General features: G+C 34.6%; 3 protein-coding genes across 3 annotated transcripts; 1 reads left to right on the top strand and 2 right to left on the bottom strand.

Moving 5' to 3' along the window:
* The first annotated feature begins 660 nt into the window (after nucleotides 1-660).
* On the top strand, nucleotides 661-4,516 carry LOC102611390 (uncharacterized). Its single transcript, XM_006478850.4, has 7 exons — nucleotides 661-910; nucleotides 1,097-1,321; nucleotides 1,508-1,627; nucleotides 1,799-1,888; nucleotides 2,225-2,373; nucleotides 3,481-3,736; nucleotides 3,989-4,516. Exons 1-7 carry the CDS (start codon nucleotides 698-700, stop codon nucleotides 4,139-4,141), a joined length of 1,206 nt encoding a protein of 401 aa, XP_006478913.2. The 5' UTR covers nucleotides 661-697; the 3' UTR covers nucleotides 4,142-4,516.
* Nucleotides 4,517-5,027: 511 nt separating this feature from the next.
* Nucleotides 5,028-6,846, bottom strand: LOC102611088 (uncharacterized). Its single transcript, XM_006478849.4, has 3 exons — nucleotides 6,543-6,846; nucleotides 5,493-5,573; nucleotides 5,028-5,391 (listed from the first exon to the last, which is right to left on the bottom strand). The coding sequence occupies exons 1-3, from the start codon at nucleotides 6,787-6,789 to the stop codon at nucleotides 5,324-5,326; spliced, it is 396 nt and encodes a 131-aa protein (XP_006478912.1). The 5' UTR covers nucleotides 6,790-6,846; the 3' UTR covers nucleotides 5,028-5,323.
* Nucleotides 6,847-7,547: 701 nt separating this feature from the next.
* On the bottom strand, nucleotides 7,548-13,995 carry LOC102610785 (D-xylose-proton symporter-like 2). The gene is made up of 14 exons (XM_006478848.4): nucleotides 13,783-13,995; nucleotides 13,528-13,634; nucleotides 13,287-13,365; nucleotides 13,102-13,161; nucleotides 12,906-12,972; nucleotides 12,687-12,811; nucleotides 11,898-11,999; nucleotides 11,367-11,735; nucleotides 10,779-10,826; nucleotides 10,604-10,666; nucleotides 9,674-9,754; nucleotides 9,226-9,324; nucleotides 8,256-8,393; nucleotides 7,548-7,922 (listed from the first exon to the last, which is right to left on the bottom strand). The coding sequence occupies exons 1-14, from the start codon at nucleotides 13,831-13,833 to the stop codon at nucleotides 7,791-7,793; spliced, it is 1,521 nt and encodes a 506-aa protein (XP_006478911.2). The 5' UTR covers nucleotides 13,834-13,995; the 3' UTR covers nucleotides 7,548-7,790.
* Nucleotides 13,996-16,494: the final 2,499 nt, after the last annotated feature.

The raw sequence follows: 16,494 nt of genomic DNA, 5'->3' as shown, positions 1-16,494 counted from the left end.
ATCTGTTCAAAACTTCAAATGATAAAATTCGGAAGTTTCTCTTTTTTTTTTTTAAATATTAGTATACAAGACTATTGGAAAATATTAGTATACAAGACTTTTTATTTTTCTTGTTGTGAACTATTCTATAAAATGCAAGTGAAAATTGTAAAATGTAGTGAGATTAGCTGAAAAGTGAAAATTATAAAATGCAGTAAGACATTTGGTTAAAACTGTAAAATATAGGTATATGTGCGAACCGAACCGAACCAAACCGAACCAAACCGAACCAAACCAAATCGAGCTGAATTGTAGAACCGAACCGAACCGAAATATTTCGGTTCGGTTCGGTTCTACAATTCAGTTCATGTTCGGTTTGAGTTTTTAAGAACTGATTGGTTCCGGTTCGGTTCGGTTCGGAGCCCGAACCGAACCAAAAAATGCCCACCCCTAAGTATTTCTACGAGTTTTTTCTTTTTTTTTTGGCTTTTGGCTTTTATACTTGTGTTTTCCCATTTATGTTAAAAGGGCAAAAGGGCAAAAGTTAGTATAAGGTTGGCGGGTTGTGAAAAACAACCCGATTGGGTTGGTAAAATTTAACCCAACCCAACTCAGCGGGTCGGGCTTGGGCCGGTTTCGTGCCCATTCACATATATAATTAGTTAAAAATATAAAACTAAAATAGAATCGAAAAAAATATCAGAAAAATTGAAAAAAAATGGCTGGTTCATCATCATCAAATCCGTCGTCGGGTCCGAAAATCCTACTAGCGAAGCCTGGACTCGTGAGCGGTGGAGCTGTTGGCGGTAAATTTGGGCGTGGGGAAGACGAAACGGCGCCGCATGTTCACCCGCATCCGCTCCGATCTCGTCTTCCGTCTCTCAACTTGTTGTCTGATTCCTGGGACTTGCATATCGATCGCTTTCTACCGGTAACACACTCAAACGCTCTCTCTTCATTAACGGTTCGATAATGTTTGGTAAATATGTTTTTTTAAATAATTTTGAGCTTGAAAAATAATAATTTTTTTTGACAAAATAGTATTATCTTTGCTGCCAAACGGAGCCTATATACATGGACAGCTGATTATTGTTGTTGTGCTTGTTGGTTGGTACAGTTTTTAAGTGAGAATACGGAGTTTACAGTGGTGGGAGTGATTGGTGTTCCGGGTGTGGGCAAGTCCACCATTATGAACGAGCTTTATGGCTTTGATGCTACCTCACCTGGAATGCTTCCTCCTTTCCCTACTCTATCTGAAGATACCAGAGCTCAGGCTAAGCATTGCACTTCCGGAATTGAACCAAGAATTTCAGCTCAACGCCTTTTACTTCTCGACACTCAGGTGTTTCCTTGTTTTCATGTCCGACACAAAATTCCTTCAATTGATTATAAAACGATGTGTCATGTAAATATGTGCACCACATATTTGGGAACCCAGAAACACTCTCTGCTTGGGATTTTTTAAGTGCCTTTACTCTTTTCCCTTTTATATTTTATTTTCTATATTTGCTTATTTCTTTACTCGCAGCCTGTTTTCAGTTCTTCTGTTTTAGCTGAAATTATGAGACCTGATGGCTCGTCCATGATTCCAGTTCTTAGTGGTGAATCTTTATCCGCCGAGTTGGCTCTTGAGCTCATGAGTATTCAGGTAAGGGTTGAAATATGGGTTAATTGATTTTATTTCTGAAAGAATACTTGACAACCGGTGAACTATGTAATGGTTCTGTCTGTGCTACGAGTACATGGTGAATATATATTCCTTATGGTAGAATATCTAAATGTTCGTATTTTTCCTGTGTACTGCAAGGAGTCCTTGTAGCTTGGTGTTCTCTTGGCTTCTATTTGTCACATTTTGCTGGTGGTATCTGATGGAGTCCATGGCAATAACATGTGGCGCTTGATGTCGACGGTATTACTCTTGCTCAACCACTGATTATCTTGTAGGGAAAATGCTTTGTATGGGAAAGTGATGCAAACCCTTTGTTGGGTCTCAAGCATAAAGGTTGTAAGTTTAATATTATGGACTGACCCGATCTCTATTTTAACAGAGTGCATAATGCATTCATATTTTAAAAAAAATGAAAGTTCAACTAAACACCAAATTTTGGTCGAGAGCCTTTTCTGGGAATTTCTCTGTATTTTTCCAGATGATTTTATGTTTCCAAAAATTGCTATTTCCAGTTTGGTAAATATATCACTAATGGTCCACATTGGATCTTATGTGTCCTTTTTCATCTAATTGCAGGTTGACTTGTTGAAGCATGGCATACCAGATCCATCTTCTTTGACTGCTTCCAACTCACAGAGCTCAAATTTGGGGTCAGAAAAAGATAAGAAAGATAAAGCAAACGAGGGTGAAGAGTATATGGCTACTCCAGTTTTTGTGCATACAAAGTGAGTAATCTTTTCCCAGCAGTAACATGAAAAATGATATGTGCAGGCTATGTAGGAGAAAACCACAAAACACTGAGTACTCTCTTTCCAGCACCACTCTTAAAACTGATATGTGCCGGCTATGTAGGGGAAACCATAAAACTTGTACTGAGTGAGGCCATGAAATGTGAAATTATACTATCTATGTTGGTGAAATGCTGGTGACTAACAAACCAACAGGTTATCTCTGTTTCTAACAGATACAGCTTCACCAATCTTATTTTTATTTGATCTACCAAGTTATAAATTATAGTTTTGTTTAACTTTTCTTCTTAACTACTTGGTATTACTTTGATATAAGAAAGTATTTTAAGACTTTGGCTTTGAATTTAAGTTATAAATTATTCCAAGAAGGTAGACTTCATCATCATCTAATTTCATCAACCCTAACTCTTTAATTTTGAATTCACTTTTTTGCATATGAACTTGCAAAAAAGGAATTAGTTCAATTATTTGGAGGCATGTCTAGAATGTCAATTCAAACTAGCCTCAAAATTGTATGTCTTCCTCTAGCTCATTGTTATGAACTATAACGAAACTGCAATGGCACAGAGATATTGTCCAGTCCCGTGAACCGTCCTACCTCCCAGACATGCCCTTGTTGGATTATTGGATGGTTACAGACCCCTGTGCTTATTTCTTTATAGAACAGTTTTGTGCATTTGGATGAAGGAAGGTTATCGTACTATGGAATTGCCATGGTACTACATTTTTTGAGTTAATTTGTTGAAAAGAAGTATAAGGACTTTTTAAGAAGCTAGGTAGGAATATTCTAAATATTTATGAGGTAACTCATGTTACTTTAGGTCTCAATGGGCTTCAGTTTCTGATGAATTTAAGGATGTTCTGTTTAATTCTGGAAACTGGAGCTTTTCTTCGACGATTCTTCTTTTAGTGGCTATTTCAATTTTTGCTTCTAACAGGATTCTGTTGAGCAGACAACTGGTCCCCTTTGTGTTTTTCTCCCTTTTTTTGGGAAAACTTCTTCTAGTTAAAAAATAATAGATAAATAATAAACAAGACAAAAAGAAGTAGCTCATCCATTTGTCATGTTGGCTCTGTTTGTAGACTCCAAGATCAAAATTGTACTCCACATACTTACGAGCAACTAAGGAAGGCGCTGGCACAATACTTCAGTGTCTCTTCATTTGTGAGGGAAAAATGCGGGAATGCAACCACAGAACCTGTTGAACCTGGTACTCAGAGCAGTGATATGCTTTCAACGGTGCCAAAGTTGTTTTTGATACCATCTAAGAACAGAGATGATTCTCCAAATGCTCAGTATGGAAGTTACAGCTCAGCACTCTGGAAATTGCGGGATGAGGTCTCTCACTCTCACTTTCCTTCTCCCTCTCCTTCTCCCTCTCTCTTACACACGCATGCACGCATGCACAAAACTTTGAGGATCTTGCTGCATTAATGCTAATCCTTACAGCATTAATGACCATTTTCCACATTTCCTGGTCATTAACATGTTGTAAAGTGTAATCTTGGATTATCCTGAAGTACTGGAAATTTGTTGTCTTTTGAAATACTTGGGAAGTATTCAAATTTGAATGTTGTTCATTTGTTTCAGGTCTTATCTATGAATTGCCCTTCCTTTGCGAGGACTGTTTCTGAACGTGACTGGTTGAAAAATTCTGCCAAAATATGGGAACTCATTAAAAGTTCTCCAATCATCAGTGAATATAGCAGAATGCTTCAGAGTTCTGGTATGTTTAGGAAGTAATGAGTGTAAACATTTCCCACGTTCACCTTCCCTAGGACATACTGAAGATGTTAACTGTTGATTGTTGTGCCATAAGCTAGCTCCTGAAGAATCTTTGGTGGTTGAAATTGATTGATTATGTAAGATCTGATTCTTAATACTTTAAATTCTCTGTCCCTTCACAACCGCCTATTGTAACAATAGTTGACAGGTGTATGTGTATTGAGAAGTTCGGATTAAAGCATGTTTCAGGTAATGAGCCGTTGGACATTTTGTGCCAAAGATACAAGAGAAAATATGAATGACAAGATAGAAAATCATATGGATTTCCAATTTTGAATTTGGGAAATGTAATGATGTGCCCTTAAATTTGTTATGGAAAAGTCGTTTCGGATTTGCCAGCATAAGCAAATTTTTATATGGCCAAGCTTTTTCTTTATATAATTCTGTATACGGATGTGGTGGAGCAGAAATTGCTAATGAGGTTGCTATGTATTGATTTCTGAGCCGACCAGTGGTGACTGTGAGTGTGATGAATGGAAAATGCTTACGCCTCACAAACTTGCTAATGAATTGTCAGGCTGCTATAACCATGTAATGGGCAAACATATTGCTAAATATCTGGTAGAGTTGTTTGTTTGGACACAAACTTTTCATCCTCTTCCAAAGAGAATTTTAAAGATCAATTTTGTTGAAAAGGCTCTTGTACTTACGAGCGAGCACAAAAAATTGATCGATCATTACGAGTGACCTAAGGGTTGGAAGTTTGACATGAAAATACTAAATTGATTGTGACAAATCTTTTAGCCTAATCTATCATCAGGTGGGGGAAAAAATTGATACACAAGGGCATTTGTCAAGCTTTGCAAATTAAAATGATTCAAATTCAGCAACAATGCCCTATCCGTAACAAAATTTATGGGATTTACATTCATATAACAGACTCATAATTTTAACAAAAGCCAATAGTCTACTGATGTTTTTGTATTTCAAAATCAGCTTTGATTACATTCTTGACTTTCAACACTGCAATTTCAAATGGACAATGATTCAATGCCCGAGAAAAAGCAAAGCCAATGCATTAAAATTGTACAACTTCAGTGAATTCTACAGCAACTATTGAAAACCCTAAGCAAAACTGTCCACCAAGCTCACTTGGAAAACAGCATATGTTCTTTAGTAGTATGCTGTGCTTCAGTGCATTTATTCTACCATAGAATCCACTGAAGCTTCAACAGCAGCTGGCTTAGAGGCTGCTTTTGTTTTCTTACCTGTTCATTGATCAAGGAACACAAGTTGGTCATTTCCCAAAAACATCAAAGAAAGAACCCAAAAAAAATAAAAATCCAGAATCATTTTACGATTAACTTACCTCTGCGTTTTAACTGTTTAAGCTTCAAACTCTTCTTCAAGTGAAATTTTGTTGTTGTTTTGTTGGTGTCCTGTGATGTACCTAAACACACCATGGATAAACATGGATAAAGTCGTAGCACCAATCATTTAAGGTCTAATGCAGATGCAATACTAGTCAGTAACTCAGTATATAAGTAACATCATGCAAAATCTTTGCTTAAAATTAAAAACACGAGTTTTCTCCTAGAAATATAATACCTAACCTCATTGAGAAACCTCCACAACTCTCTCTGAAACCAAAAAAAGGTTGACCATTGGCTTACATAAGTAGTTTAACCAGACCAACTTAGTCAAAGCCTATGGAATTACAGACGGATACAGCCATCACAGTAAAAGGCAAACCAAGAATAACATGTACGCTTTCTTTAAGCAACAAAGAACTTGTTTAAAATTTGACTTTGATAAATTTATCAGGCTCATAGAAAATTTGTAAAACTCATCAATTCCTAGAAACAAGTTTAATTTTTCCACGCTCATCTCAGATTACCATACCTAAGCTTATACATAAAGCCAACAAACCTTACATTGAGCATTATCTAAATTCTAAAGGTATCTATAAGTCAAGGAACCACTAACTCTTAACAACAGAGAAACTAATCTGAATGCAACAATGAACTTCAAAGAGGGAAATTTTACTCTCAGCACGAAAGCGACATTTTCAAATATTTGAAAATCACATTCCAAAATGTAATGCCCAATCCATATTTTTAACTTCCCTAATCAACTTGTATTTTCTTCTTATTATTATTATATTTACTAAGTAGTGTGATGGCAACTCTATCCTCTTCCCCCACCCACGTGAGCACGTTTCGAACCCCATGCCTCTTTTACCTCCACAAAAGCGATTTTACCAGTTAAAAATAGCACGTAGCACCCACCTAATCAACTGGAATTGCGAAGTCAATAAATAAAGGATTTAGAATAATCACTGCAATTATAATGCCTGATTAATTATTGGATTAAAATTATAATAAGTACCAGAAAGACAAGAACAAGAGTAAGTGGGTACCTTCCTCATGTTCAGGTTGAGAGGCGGCCATCATCTCGACATCTTGCATGGTAATAAGGCCTTTGTCGGCGGCCTCCTTTTGGTCTCTGCGCCATTTCTTGAGGAGCTTGCGCTGCCGCTTTCCTGAAACAGAGAGGTTCTGAGGTTTGTTCTTAAGCTTTGCAGTAACTGGATCCCCGTGAATTGCTCTCTTTCTAACTGCTTTCTCTGCTCTCTTTCGCTTCATCACCACATTGTACTTTCCCATCTCTTTCTCTTTTGCTTTCTCTGACTTCTGTTTACCAACATGAAGAACCCTAAACCTTCATCTCAATTTAACAACTCCCGACTTCCCAGAGCTAATTTCGTTTGGGCCTAGCTTCGGGATAAGCCCAACAATGAAGCCCAATTTTCCACCTATTTATTAGCGAGGATAATTTTCAGCTGTCCCTAATTTTTATTAATTATTATTCATAAATTAAAAGTTTACCAATTCAATCAATTAATCTATTAGATGATGCCCTCGGTTTGAAGAAGAAAGGAGGCGGAATTAAATTAAATTACCGATTCAATCAATTAAATTCCAGCGTTTGGTTAATGCTTGGAATCAACCAAATGAAATGTACTCCTTTTATTTTTGTTTTTAAGGTTTTGATATTTAATTAGTATTTGAAAAAAAAAAATCTATTGTATTTTATTTTAAATAACAGATATAAATTAATTAACTTTTCACTATTTTTTTTTTCTCTAAATTTGCTAGTATGTAGTCTCATTTTTCCCTAACTTATTTCTTTTTTAGAATAAAAGGCAATACTAATGTGGTCTTTCTACTTTCCACACAAAATTCAATTCCGTCCTCAGAAGTCAGAACCATCAGGGAGTTTCATGCAGTAATAGCCGAAAGTTCCCCGGTTAATTCATCGTCATTGGAAGAATAAGAGACATATTATGTGACAATTAATAACAACAGAATTGGTAGCTTAAATCCTCTTAAAATGAAGGGGAAAAAAAGAAAGAAAGACGGAATTAATAGCTTAAATGACTATACCGATTATTGATTAGTGATACACATGAAGATCTCATGATTGTTTATATCCAAAACCGTACAACTCCTTGGCTATAACTTACAAGCAACGTTGAAATTGCAAAATAAAAGGAGTGCCCCCACCCTGTGTTTTGAAATTGCCATGGTGAAATTCCATCCTGACATCTCCTTATTACTGCAGTTCAGTCCAGTACTGCAGTTTAGTCCAGTGGATGCAACATTACTTACAAGCATTTGGCCTCGATCTCCTCAAGCGTAAGCCCCTTTGTCTCTGGAATGATGAAGAAAATGAAAGCGAGAGACAGCACAGCTATCACTCCAAATGCGTAAAACAGAATTCCAGCTCCCAGCAGGTCCTGCAATAATCTAACAGTTATGATATCTTCTCGGTAATAATGCAATTTAATTGAAATAACACTAAGAATAGTGTGACATAAATTCAACGAAATGAAAATAAAGCAAGTTAAAAAAAAGCAGAACTAGAGCAAAATCAGGTTACTCTTGAAGACAAACTCAAAAGTCTAAAATTAATATTCCAATTGAGAAACAACCAGAGACACGTATAAGCTAAAGCATTTTTCAACAAAGAATGTGTACTTCATTAAATTTTTAGATTGTAGTTTAAGGTAGCATTCAACAAAGTTTTTAAAAGAAATATTGTTGGAATTTAAGTTGAAAAACTAAAGTACCTTCAGTGGGGAAAATGCAAATGTCACAAGTGCATTTGCTCCGAAGTTCACTAGAACTGCTACACTAAGTCCCCGCCCTCTTAGACGAAGTGGAAATACCTCTGAAATCATCAGCCAACCAATAGGCCCAAAGGATAACTGCAAAACTAATTTTGTGAGCCTAAATAACGGAAACAATTATATATAATAAAATCTGCAAAAGAAAAAAAAAAGAGGGCAAATGTGGAAAAAGAGCTGCATTAGCTATATATTCAGAGGCCCCTACATTCCAGTTATCAAAGGCCAAGCAGTTGCTACAGCCAAAGAGACCAGCCTGTAGGGTGATACTTCTCATCCATGCTTACAATACAATACCCACATCCCACTCCAATCACAGTGAAATCATGCCATTCTCCTCCACCTAACATTTTCTTCACTCTGATCTAAACTCTCGATGGATCCCCCACTAACCACCTGGAAAGCTTGATGTGAAAATTGGGAGCCTAATAGCAGATAGTAAATGAGGCTTACTCTAGTACTATTTGTTAAAGGTCGGATTCTTGTCATCACTTGAATAAAACTAGCATGTTAAGTGATATCATATGTGATTGTATGCATTTCTTGAACTGTGGGCTTGGATTAAACATAATCGGAGAAAACCAAATTTAACAAGGTAGTTTTCGAGATTTTTTAATGTCTTAAAACCCTGCTTGAGCATAGATTTACCCGAGAACAGTTGTGCTCACTGGTTCAACAAGCTCTATCTCAATGCTTATTTAACACTGCTTTTTAAGATCTGTTGTTTCATAAAAACCTAAAAGAGTCCCCACGTACAGAAAAACAGAAGCACACTCACAATCATAATTCCAGCTACCAAAATAAATTCTAAAACCTAAGTTTTGCACAATATATTGGGCAAACAATTCGTGTCATCTCAAAGAAGAAAATTCTAAAATGATAAAATTTTAGAAGGATTGAAATTCTTGATTACCTGATAACAACCAACATACAACAACAACGCAACAACAGCCACAGCAGGCACATCATCCAAGAAGAGGTAATATGATCCCAAAAGGAATAAAGAGATAACCTGTCACAATTAAATTAATCTATTCATGATTGCTGCTAATGTTTCAAGAACGTAGGAAATAACTACTTTTAATTCAAACAACCAGAATTCCCATGCAATTATCACCCATTTGCAATTTCCTTTTTCACTGCTGTTTGTCAAAATTTGTCAGAACAAGTAAAACTTAATGAAAAGGAAACAAAAAGGATACACAGAGTCTGGGAACCACCATTACTTTACATTTGATAAATCAAGCAAAAAAAAAAAATTATACGAACTTGACACAGAAACATTAAGGTAGTCTAATGTTTGCCTCAGCCCATGATATAGGACAAACACAAATGGACATTGAAGAAAATAAAGTACTTACAATCCCAGAAACACCACCAAGTAGTAAAGGTCTCCTTCCAAGTCTCTCAACAACAAGAACAGCCAATCCAGTCATAATCAACTACAACAACAAAAGAGCATGTCAGGTTACCAATAACAAAGCCATCAAATGGAAAAGTCGGGTTATGCAAAAAGAGCTGAATGGAAGCGATATGGTCAATCATCATGAATACTTTTAGACATGAAAAAAGAAGTGCTTTTAATGGAATAGAATTATATATGAAGCTGAACTGAAAAAGAGCCTTGGCTGTGACAAGCATACCACATTATTGACATCCCTCTAGTAAAGTCATAAGTCACCACAGATACACATTCAGTTAAAAAATAACCAACATGGTGGTGATTGAAGTAGTAAGTGAGAGTTTAGAACAAATGTAATAATTTCAGTGGAATGGGATAATAGGACCATCATACCAAGACTTTTACATAAGAAATATGATCAATTACTAAGAATATTTCTAGGAAGATGAACATGCTTAGCAAAAATTCAAAAATGAAAATCAAGATAAATCAGCTAAAAATATCTTTCTTGTTGTTGGGGGAGGGGGAGCGGGGGAGCATACATGCAGTATCGGAAGTCATAAAAACATAACAACACTTGTGCATGTACATTTGTAACTTTGTACAGAATCAACAAAATATTTCCTGCCACCTTTCCATGAAATAAATGTTTCACATGCTTTTACTTCCATGCTCCAATCAAGCAATAAGCTTTCCAAGGAAGCTGAGAAAACACACTAAACTTACCAACAGGACAGAGACATCATTGCAAAGTGTTCAGAATTAGGAAAAATGAGGCCAAGATGAAATTTGCAACTTATATAATACGTTAGTCTCATATGATTAAATAGAAAATGCGTATATGAAAGAAATAAACATTTGACATAAAAAATAAAGTGCATGAACCTACCTTGAATAGGCCGAGTAAAATTGAGACCCGTGTTGCATCAGAGGCTGCAGAAAATCCTGCACTCTATCAGATTATGTTTGGTTAGGAAGAAGCATTGTTTTATTCTGCAAGTCCCTAGAAAAAAGGAATTCTTCTTGTGACCTTACCAATGCTATAAATTTAAACAGCACCATACCTGAAGGATTGATGCAGCATAGTACAATACACTTGGTTGCCCAGTGATCTGCCACAAAAGTTGAAGACTTGTAAGCCTAGTGATGTTTCATAAAACTACTTCATACCATTGTTAGAGATATTCTACGTCGATAATAGATAATATTTGGATAATGTTACTATGTGTATATATACACACAAACTAAATACACCCATCAAGTTACTCCATCTATCATGTAGTGAAATTTTTAATATCAGAAAATCCTTTGGCAAAATTACTTGAAAGAGCAAATGACGTATAACAAAGCATTTAAAAAAAGGTAAAATTATGCAGCACACCCACCCAACATACATTTATACTATCATAAACCATTAATTTCTCCATTTACATCCGTATCATCAAATTAAATTTTAGTGTTCAATAGGTTATTATTACTTTATATCGGTGAATCATGTGATTAAGTAGTTAACTATTCTTCCACTGTTTATCTCCCTCAAATGAGCTCTTTCTCTTCTCTCTCTAAATAAAAAATATATACATCGATAATGATTTTTTCCCTTTCTTTTTCCAGATCTAACAAGACCATACCACTTCAATTAATCAAGATACCTGTTGAAACAAAACTAATCCTGCACCAATTATAAGGGCCTTCAAGCATTTTCCATGGAATACTTCCCTTAGTGAAACTTCTTTGTCTTCTCCAACATAAGAGAGCTCTGTAAGAATCTCATCCACTTCTGTAGGAGCAGAGTCACCAATAGATTGACCCCTGAGACGGCACAAGCAACTTATTGCGGACTCTCTCAAATCCTGCATATCTCCTTTTCTCTTCATGGCACATAAAAGTAGCCATCTAGGAGATGCTGGAAGCCACCACATTCCCATTCCCATAATCACTGCCAAAGGAGTACTAGCTCCATACATGTAGCGCCAACCAGCAACTAAATCAACTAAAAGGCTTCCAATACCATAACCACCCTGAAAGAAAAATCTACTCTTAAAATATCTCATCAAAAAAATTATTGAGGCAAGATTTAGCAAAGAAGAGAACAGAAGATTGAAGGCAACCATGGTTGGCTGTATGGCATGTACTACTTGGCCTAAAAGAAACCCAAATTAATCATAAGTTGAAGCACTTACAACCATTCCAAGAACTATAAAGAATTCTTTAAGAGAGATCAGTTGACCACGCATCGGAGTTGGAGCTGTCTCAGCAATGTACATCGGAGCAGCATGCATTGCCTAAATTAAAAATGGGTAACCAAATGTTTCCACAAAAGTTAATTACCAAATGGAATAAAATATCAGAATGTATATAAACTAAAAAGTTCATTTCCAGAAAATTGTTGTCATATAAGAGAAGACTTTTGCTTTGCTTCATGTTCATTTTTCTGCAAGTTTACTGAGCCAGTAGATTCCCCTGAATGCATATTAAATCAAGAAAACAAAAAGAATGTGTGCACATGCATGCATGTATGCAGATATATACATAAAAACAACTGTGAATGTAAAGTATGCAGGAGTAGATTCTTATGTTCATATGTACCGATGTAAATTTTGTGCGTGTCCTACAAAGTACAATGATTAAATCTAAGGTTGGATACATTACTGTATCATAGGTTACCAGAAGACTTGGAAGCCAAGGCAATTCGCTGCATGTCTAAATAGCCAATAGTAGACAAAAGAAACATGCAAAATCTTTTTATGGTTGAACAAAAGGTCTAAGGATTGAACCTTGCTCATGAATGGAGAAGGGATTTGGCTACCATCAACATTGTGCTACTAGTAATAAAATATAATAAAAAAAGGTGCAAGAAACAGGCAACTGAATGATAGGATTACATGGATAAATTGTGCATCAAATTTCTGGAGCTTAGCTTAAAATAATGGTGTAAAGAGCATGTGTGCAACAAAAAGATTTAGTTTTACCAGACCAATTCCTATGCCGAATACAAAACGCCCAACAACCATAATAATGAAGTCAGGTGCCAATGCCGTTACAAGTGCTCCAACAAGATACAAGAGAGCAGCCAAAATCAACTCCCTTCTACGCCCTTCAGTTTAAATTCATCATTTAAACTTAATGCAGAAAAAGGAATTGACAATCAATTTTAAACTTAAAGCTCATAACGCAAAAGAAGAACTTACCCAGAATGTCGGCAATGTTAAACGCTAAAATGGAACCAATCAAGGCCCCATACAATGATCCACTAGTCTGAAATAAAAAGAACAAGATAATAAACAAATAAACAAAAGATAGTAAAACAGAAGACAAACAAAGAATCGTTCCATCAACAAATATACATGAATGGATGAAAAGCAAAAAATATGGTTAGAAGCTCACGATAAGACCAATTTCCACAGAAGATAAGTCGTACCACGAAATTCCGCTTAATGTGGGTGACTGGACAAACAAACAAACAAACAAAAGAAGGTCAAATAAGTATAAGACAAATACGGAAATGGTTACAAGAGCTATTGAATTGAGTTATATAGACGGAGATTATCGCGAAATTTTACTATAGCTACCTCAATAGAAATGGTAGCGCAGGAAGTGGACCCAATATCATAACCATAGAGAAGACCTCCAAGGGCTGGAAATAGAAATCTGAAATCAAAATCAAATAACAAATAATTCAAACCCAACCAAATTATTCATAAAGAAAACGGCAAGCTCCCTAATTGAATGAACCTTTTTTTTAAAAAAGAAAATTACTATATTTAATAATCAACAGCAAAAGCAAAGGAAAGCAAAATGAAGTAAACTCACGGGAGAATTGCAGCAGAAACAGAATAATTTTCGGGAGATGGACGGATTCCTTTAGCAATAAGTGGCTCTTCTTCTGCACTCCCAATCTCTCCAGATGACTTTCCCAACTATTTTTTTTTTTTTATAAATTATTAGAATCAAATTAGTTTTTATTATAAATTATTATAATCAAATTATTACTACGAGGATGCTATTTTTCATAATAATTATAATCAGAATTGAAACAAATTCACTAAAACAAAATCACGAAGGAACCTTTCCGAAAGAGGAGAGTCTCGCTCGCGCTTGCTCAGGATCAGTCGCCATTCTAACTTCTGACCAAACTCTGATAAATTATTCTAGTTTATTAACATTATCTGGAGCTCTAATCGTATTTCTATTTAATTTAATTTAATTTAAGGCGGGTGTTGCTTGCTGCAAGGAATAAGCGTAGAGTCGTAGACTTCCACCAAACGAAAAAGTAAGAGCTGCAAAATGCTACTTTAAAAGAAAAAACAAAAGGAAAAAAATATGAAATGATCTGGGGAGCACCTACGTACACGTGGAAGAATTTGAGAACAATGTGAAGTTTGTTAAACTAATAAATAATACCACGGTGTAATTAATCATGACCGTGCAAAAGATCATTGATCATCCATAATAAAATATGAGTTGAATTATTTTGATTTTAAATTTTTTTATAATTATAATTAGTTGTGGCTTTCACTTGTGAAGAATACACACGAAAATTCATGAAACCTTTTTATCTGTTTGTTTATTGATTCTGCCGTTTGTAAGATTCAATAATCAACAAAATTCCATTTTGGACCCTACAAATTTTAGGCAGCGCAGCTTGAAACTTGTCATGCTTTCTCTTCACTAGAGCCCATTGGTCCCCCGGGTTCGAGAAGAAAATCGTTTTCAGATTATTAACATTTAACCATAAGGGCAAAAAATGATTCTTTCTTTATCCCTGTTTCGTTGATTTTAGAGTCAATTTTCTCTTCTATTTAGCTGTCAATTTCACTTCTTTTTTTTTTTTTTTTGTTTTTGAAGAAATCATTATCACAAGTTCACAAAATTAGATTCGGATTTCGACAGTTCGATTCATAAAAAGTGTTACCAAGAGTAGAGACGGCGAAGGCGGTTGGATTTACCCAACTTCATGGTTAGATCCGTAAAATTAAAAAAAAAAAATTGTATATGCTCCAAATTTATTACGAGTCGATGATTTTTACTCTATATTTCAATTCCCAAAAAAAAAATAAATTTTAAATTTTTTATAGATTATAAGAGAATTTTAACAAAGTTTATCTTTACTAAACTCTAAAATCCTTTAAAAAAATTAAAAAGAAAATATTTCAGAAACAAAAAGTATTGCCATCAACTGAAGGACATAATAACATCTCAATTAAAATTACTAATAAAACTTTAAATTTTATATAAAATTAATAAGTATCATTTCTTATAAACGTGACGTTGATATTAATAAACTAAGTATAAGTTTAATTTGATTGTAAGAGTAGTGAACAATTGGCAATTATTTAATACTTTTAAAAGTTAAATTAAATTAAAAGACTTTTAATTAGATATAAATCCAAATTTTAAGTTAAATCTGCATTTACATTAAATTCATTTTAAATCTGTTCATTTAAATTTAAATCTGCTCCAAATCCATTTTATACAAATCCAAATCCGTTTGGATTTAGATAATGTGAACATGATTAAGACCCACTCATTGCCATAGCTGATTGTTATTGTGCAAGCGTGAAAAAATTTTTATTAAAAAAGAGAAAAAAAAAGTAAATTTTATTATGGGTATTGGCGGGTTTGTTTATTTAAATATGCTCCATTTGAACTTAAATACTAAATCTATACCCCCATTACAAACATATACCCCGTGAAAGTGTACAAAGTAAAAAAAAAAAAAACCTAAAAAAAACCATCTATTTATGTTTATTTCGTCTCTCATGACTTCTACATAATAACACAACAAAAGTTGAGTATACTCGACTTTTTACCTAACTTAATTAAAAAGAAAATTTTCATTTCAATTTAAGTTGAGTATTCTCAACTAATTACCGAACTTCAATGAAAAGTCAAGAATTTTTACTGAATGAATATTGGATAAGGTTAAATTAAAGTCAAGTATTCTCGACTCTTTACTCGACTTACTTGAAAAAATCGAGAATTTTTCAAATAATTTTTTATTTCAATTGAAGTCGAGTATTCTCGAATAACATGAAAAAGTAGAATTTATACTGAATTACTAATTGTGTATGGTTTGGTTGAAGTCGAGTATTCTCGACTATTTACCCGACTTCGAGGAGTTGGGTTCAGTTTTATGAGGATTTAGTTGTGGTTATTTTTGTACTTTCTCTTGTTTTTTAGAGTCTATATGTGTAAAATTTAAGAGTGTTATAATTTTAGGTATATATTGGGTATTTTAAAGGAAATGGGGTATATCCCATACAATTCTCCCAGTATTGGCACTGCAGTTCTTTTTTGTAAAACAGAAAGAATAATGATACAGCCACAAACTCTTGTACAAACTTATTTTGTATAAACTGACGTGGCATTAATTAATTGGTTGAATGAAAATATAAATTAATAAAAACAAATCACTTCGAAATCACTAAAACTTGTTTTTCTTTCCGATAATTCCTAAACCTAAATTTGACTCTTGAGTTGAAAAAAAATATGAACCGGTTTAAGAAATTCGCCGAGCAACACAAAACCATCAGCTGTCAGAATCAAGATTCGGCATCTATCAAAAACCTTCTGAGAGACAATTAGATATCACTAGCTTACTTTAGCTTTGTTGAAAATTAATCTCTACGCCTGAACAATATTGCATACTCAAAATTACAGAAGCAAAATTACATCTAAACGCTTGAAGGGGGAAATGGGTTCTTAAACTTGTCGAAGATGAGAAAGCACAATGATTATTCACTTGACATAATCCAAAATGAGCTTTTGATCAAAACA

Source organism: Citrus sinensis, chromosome 3 (genome assembly GCF_022201045.2).
Source record: "Citrus sinensis cultivar Valencia sweet orange chromosome 3, DVS_A1.0, whole genome shotgun sequence".
Taxonomy (NCBI): Eukaryota; Viridiplantae; Streptophyta; class Magnoliopsida; order Sapindales; family Rutaceae; genus Citrus; species Citrus sinensis.
This window is presented reverse-complemented; position numbering and strand designations above follow the sequence as displayed.

Excerpts from the sequence above, each read along its gene's own strand:
- LOC102611390 (XM_006478850.4), top strand. The coding sequence starts at position 698 with ATGGCTGGTTCATCATCATCAAATCCGTCGTCGGGTCCGAAAATCCTA. Across the intron at positions 1,889-2,224 it reads TGTGGCGCTTGATGTCGACG|GTTGACTTGTTGAAGCATGG; the intron begins GTATTACTCTTG and ends ATCTAATTGCAG. Across the intron at positions 3,737-3,988 it reads TCTGGAAATTGCGGGATGAG|GTCTTATCTATGAATTGCCC; the intron begins GTCTCTCACTCT and ends CATTTGTTTCAG.
- LOC102611088 (XM_006478849.4), bottom strand. The coding sequence starts at position 6,789 with ATGGGAAAGTACAATGTGGTGATGAAGCGAAAGAGAGCAGAGAAAGCA. Across the intron at positions 5,574-6,542 it reads TCAACCTGAACATGAGGAAG|GTACATCACAGGACACCAAC; the intron begins GTACCCACTTAC and ends TGGTGTGTTTAG. Across the intron at positions 5,392-5,492 it reads TAAACAGTTAAAACGCAGAG|GTAAGAAAACAAAAGCAGCC; the intron begins GTAAGTTAATCG and ends ATCAATGAACAG.
- LOC102610785 (XM_006478848.4), bottom strand. The coding sequence starts at position 13,833 with ATGGCGACTGATCCTGAGCAAGCGCGAGCGAGACTCTCCTCTTTCGGA. Across the intron at positions 13,366-13,527 it reads GTTTCTGCTGCAATTCTCCC|ATTTCTATTTCCAGCCCTTG; the intron begins GTGAGTTTACTT and ends TTTTGATTTCAG. Across the intron at positions 13,162-13,286 it reads GCGCTACCATTTCTATTGAG|TCACCCACATTAAGCGGAAT; the intron begins GTAGCTATAGTA and ends TTGTTTGTCCAG.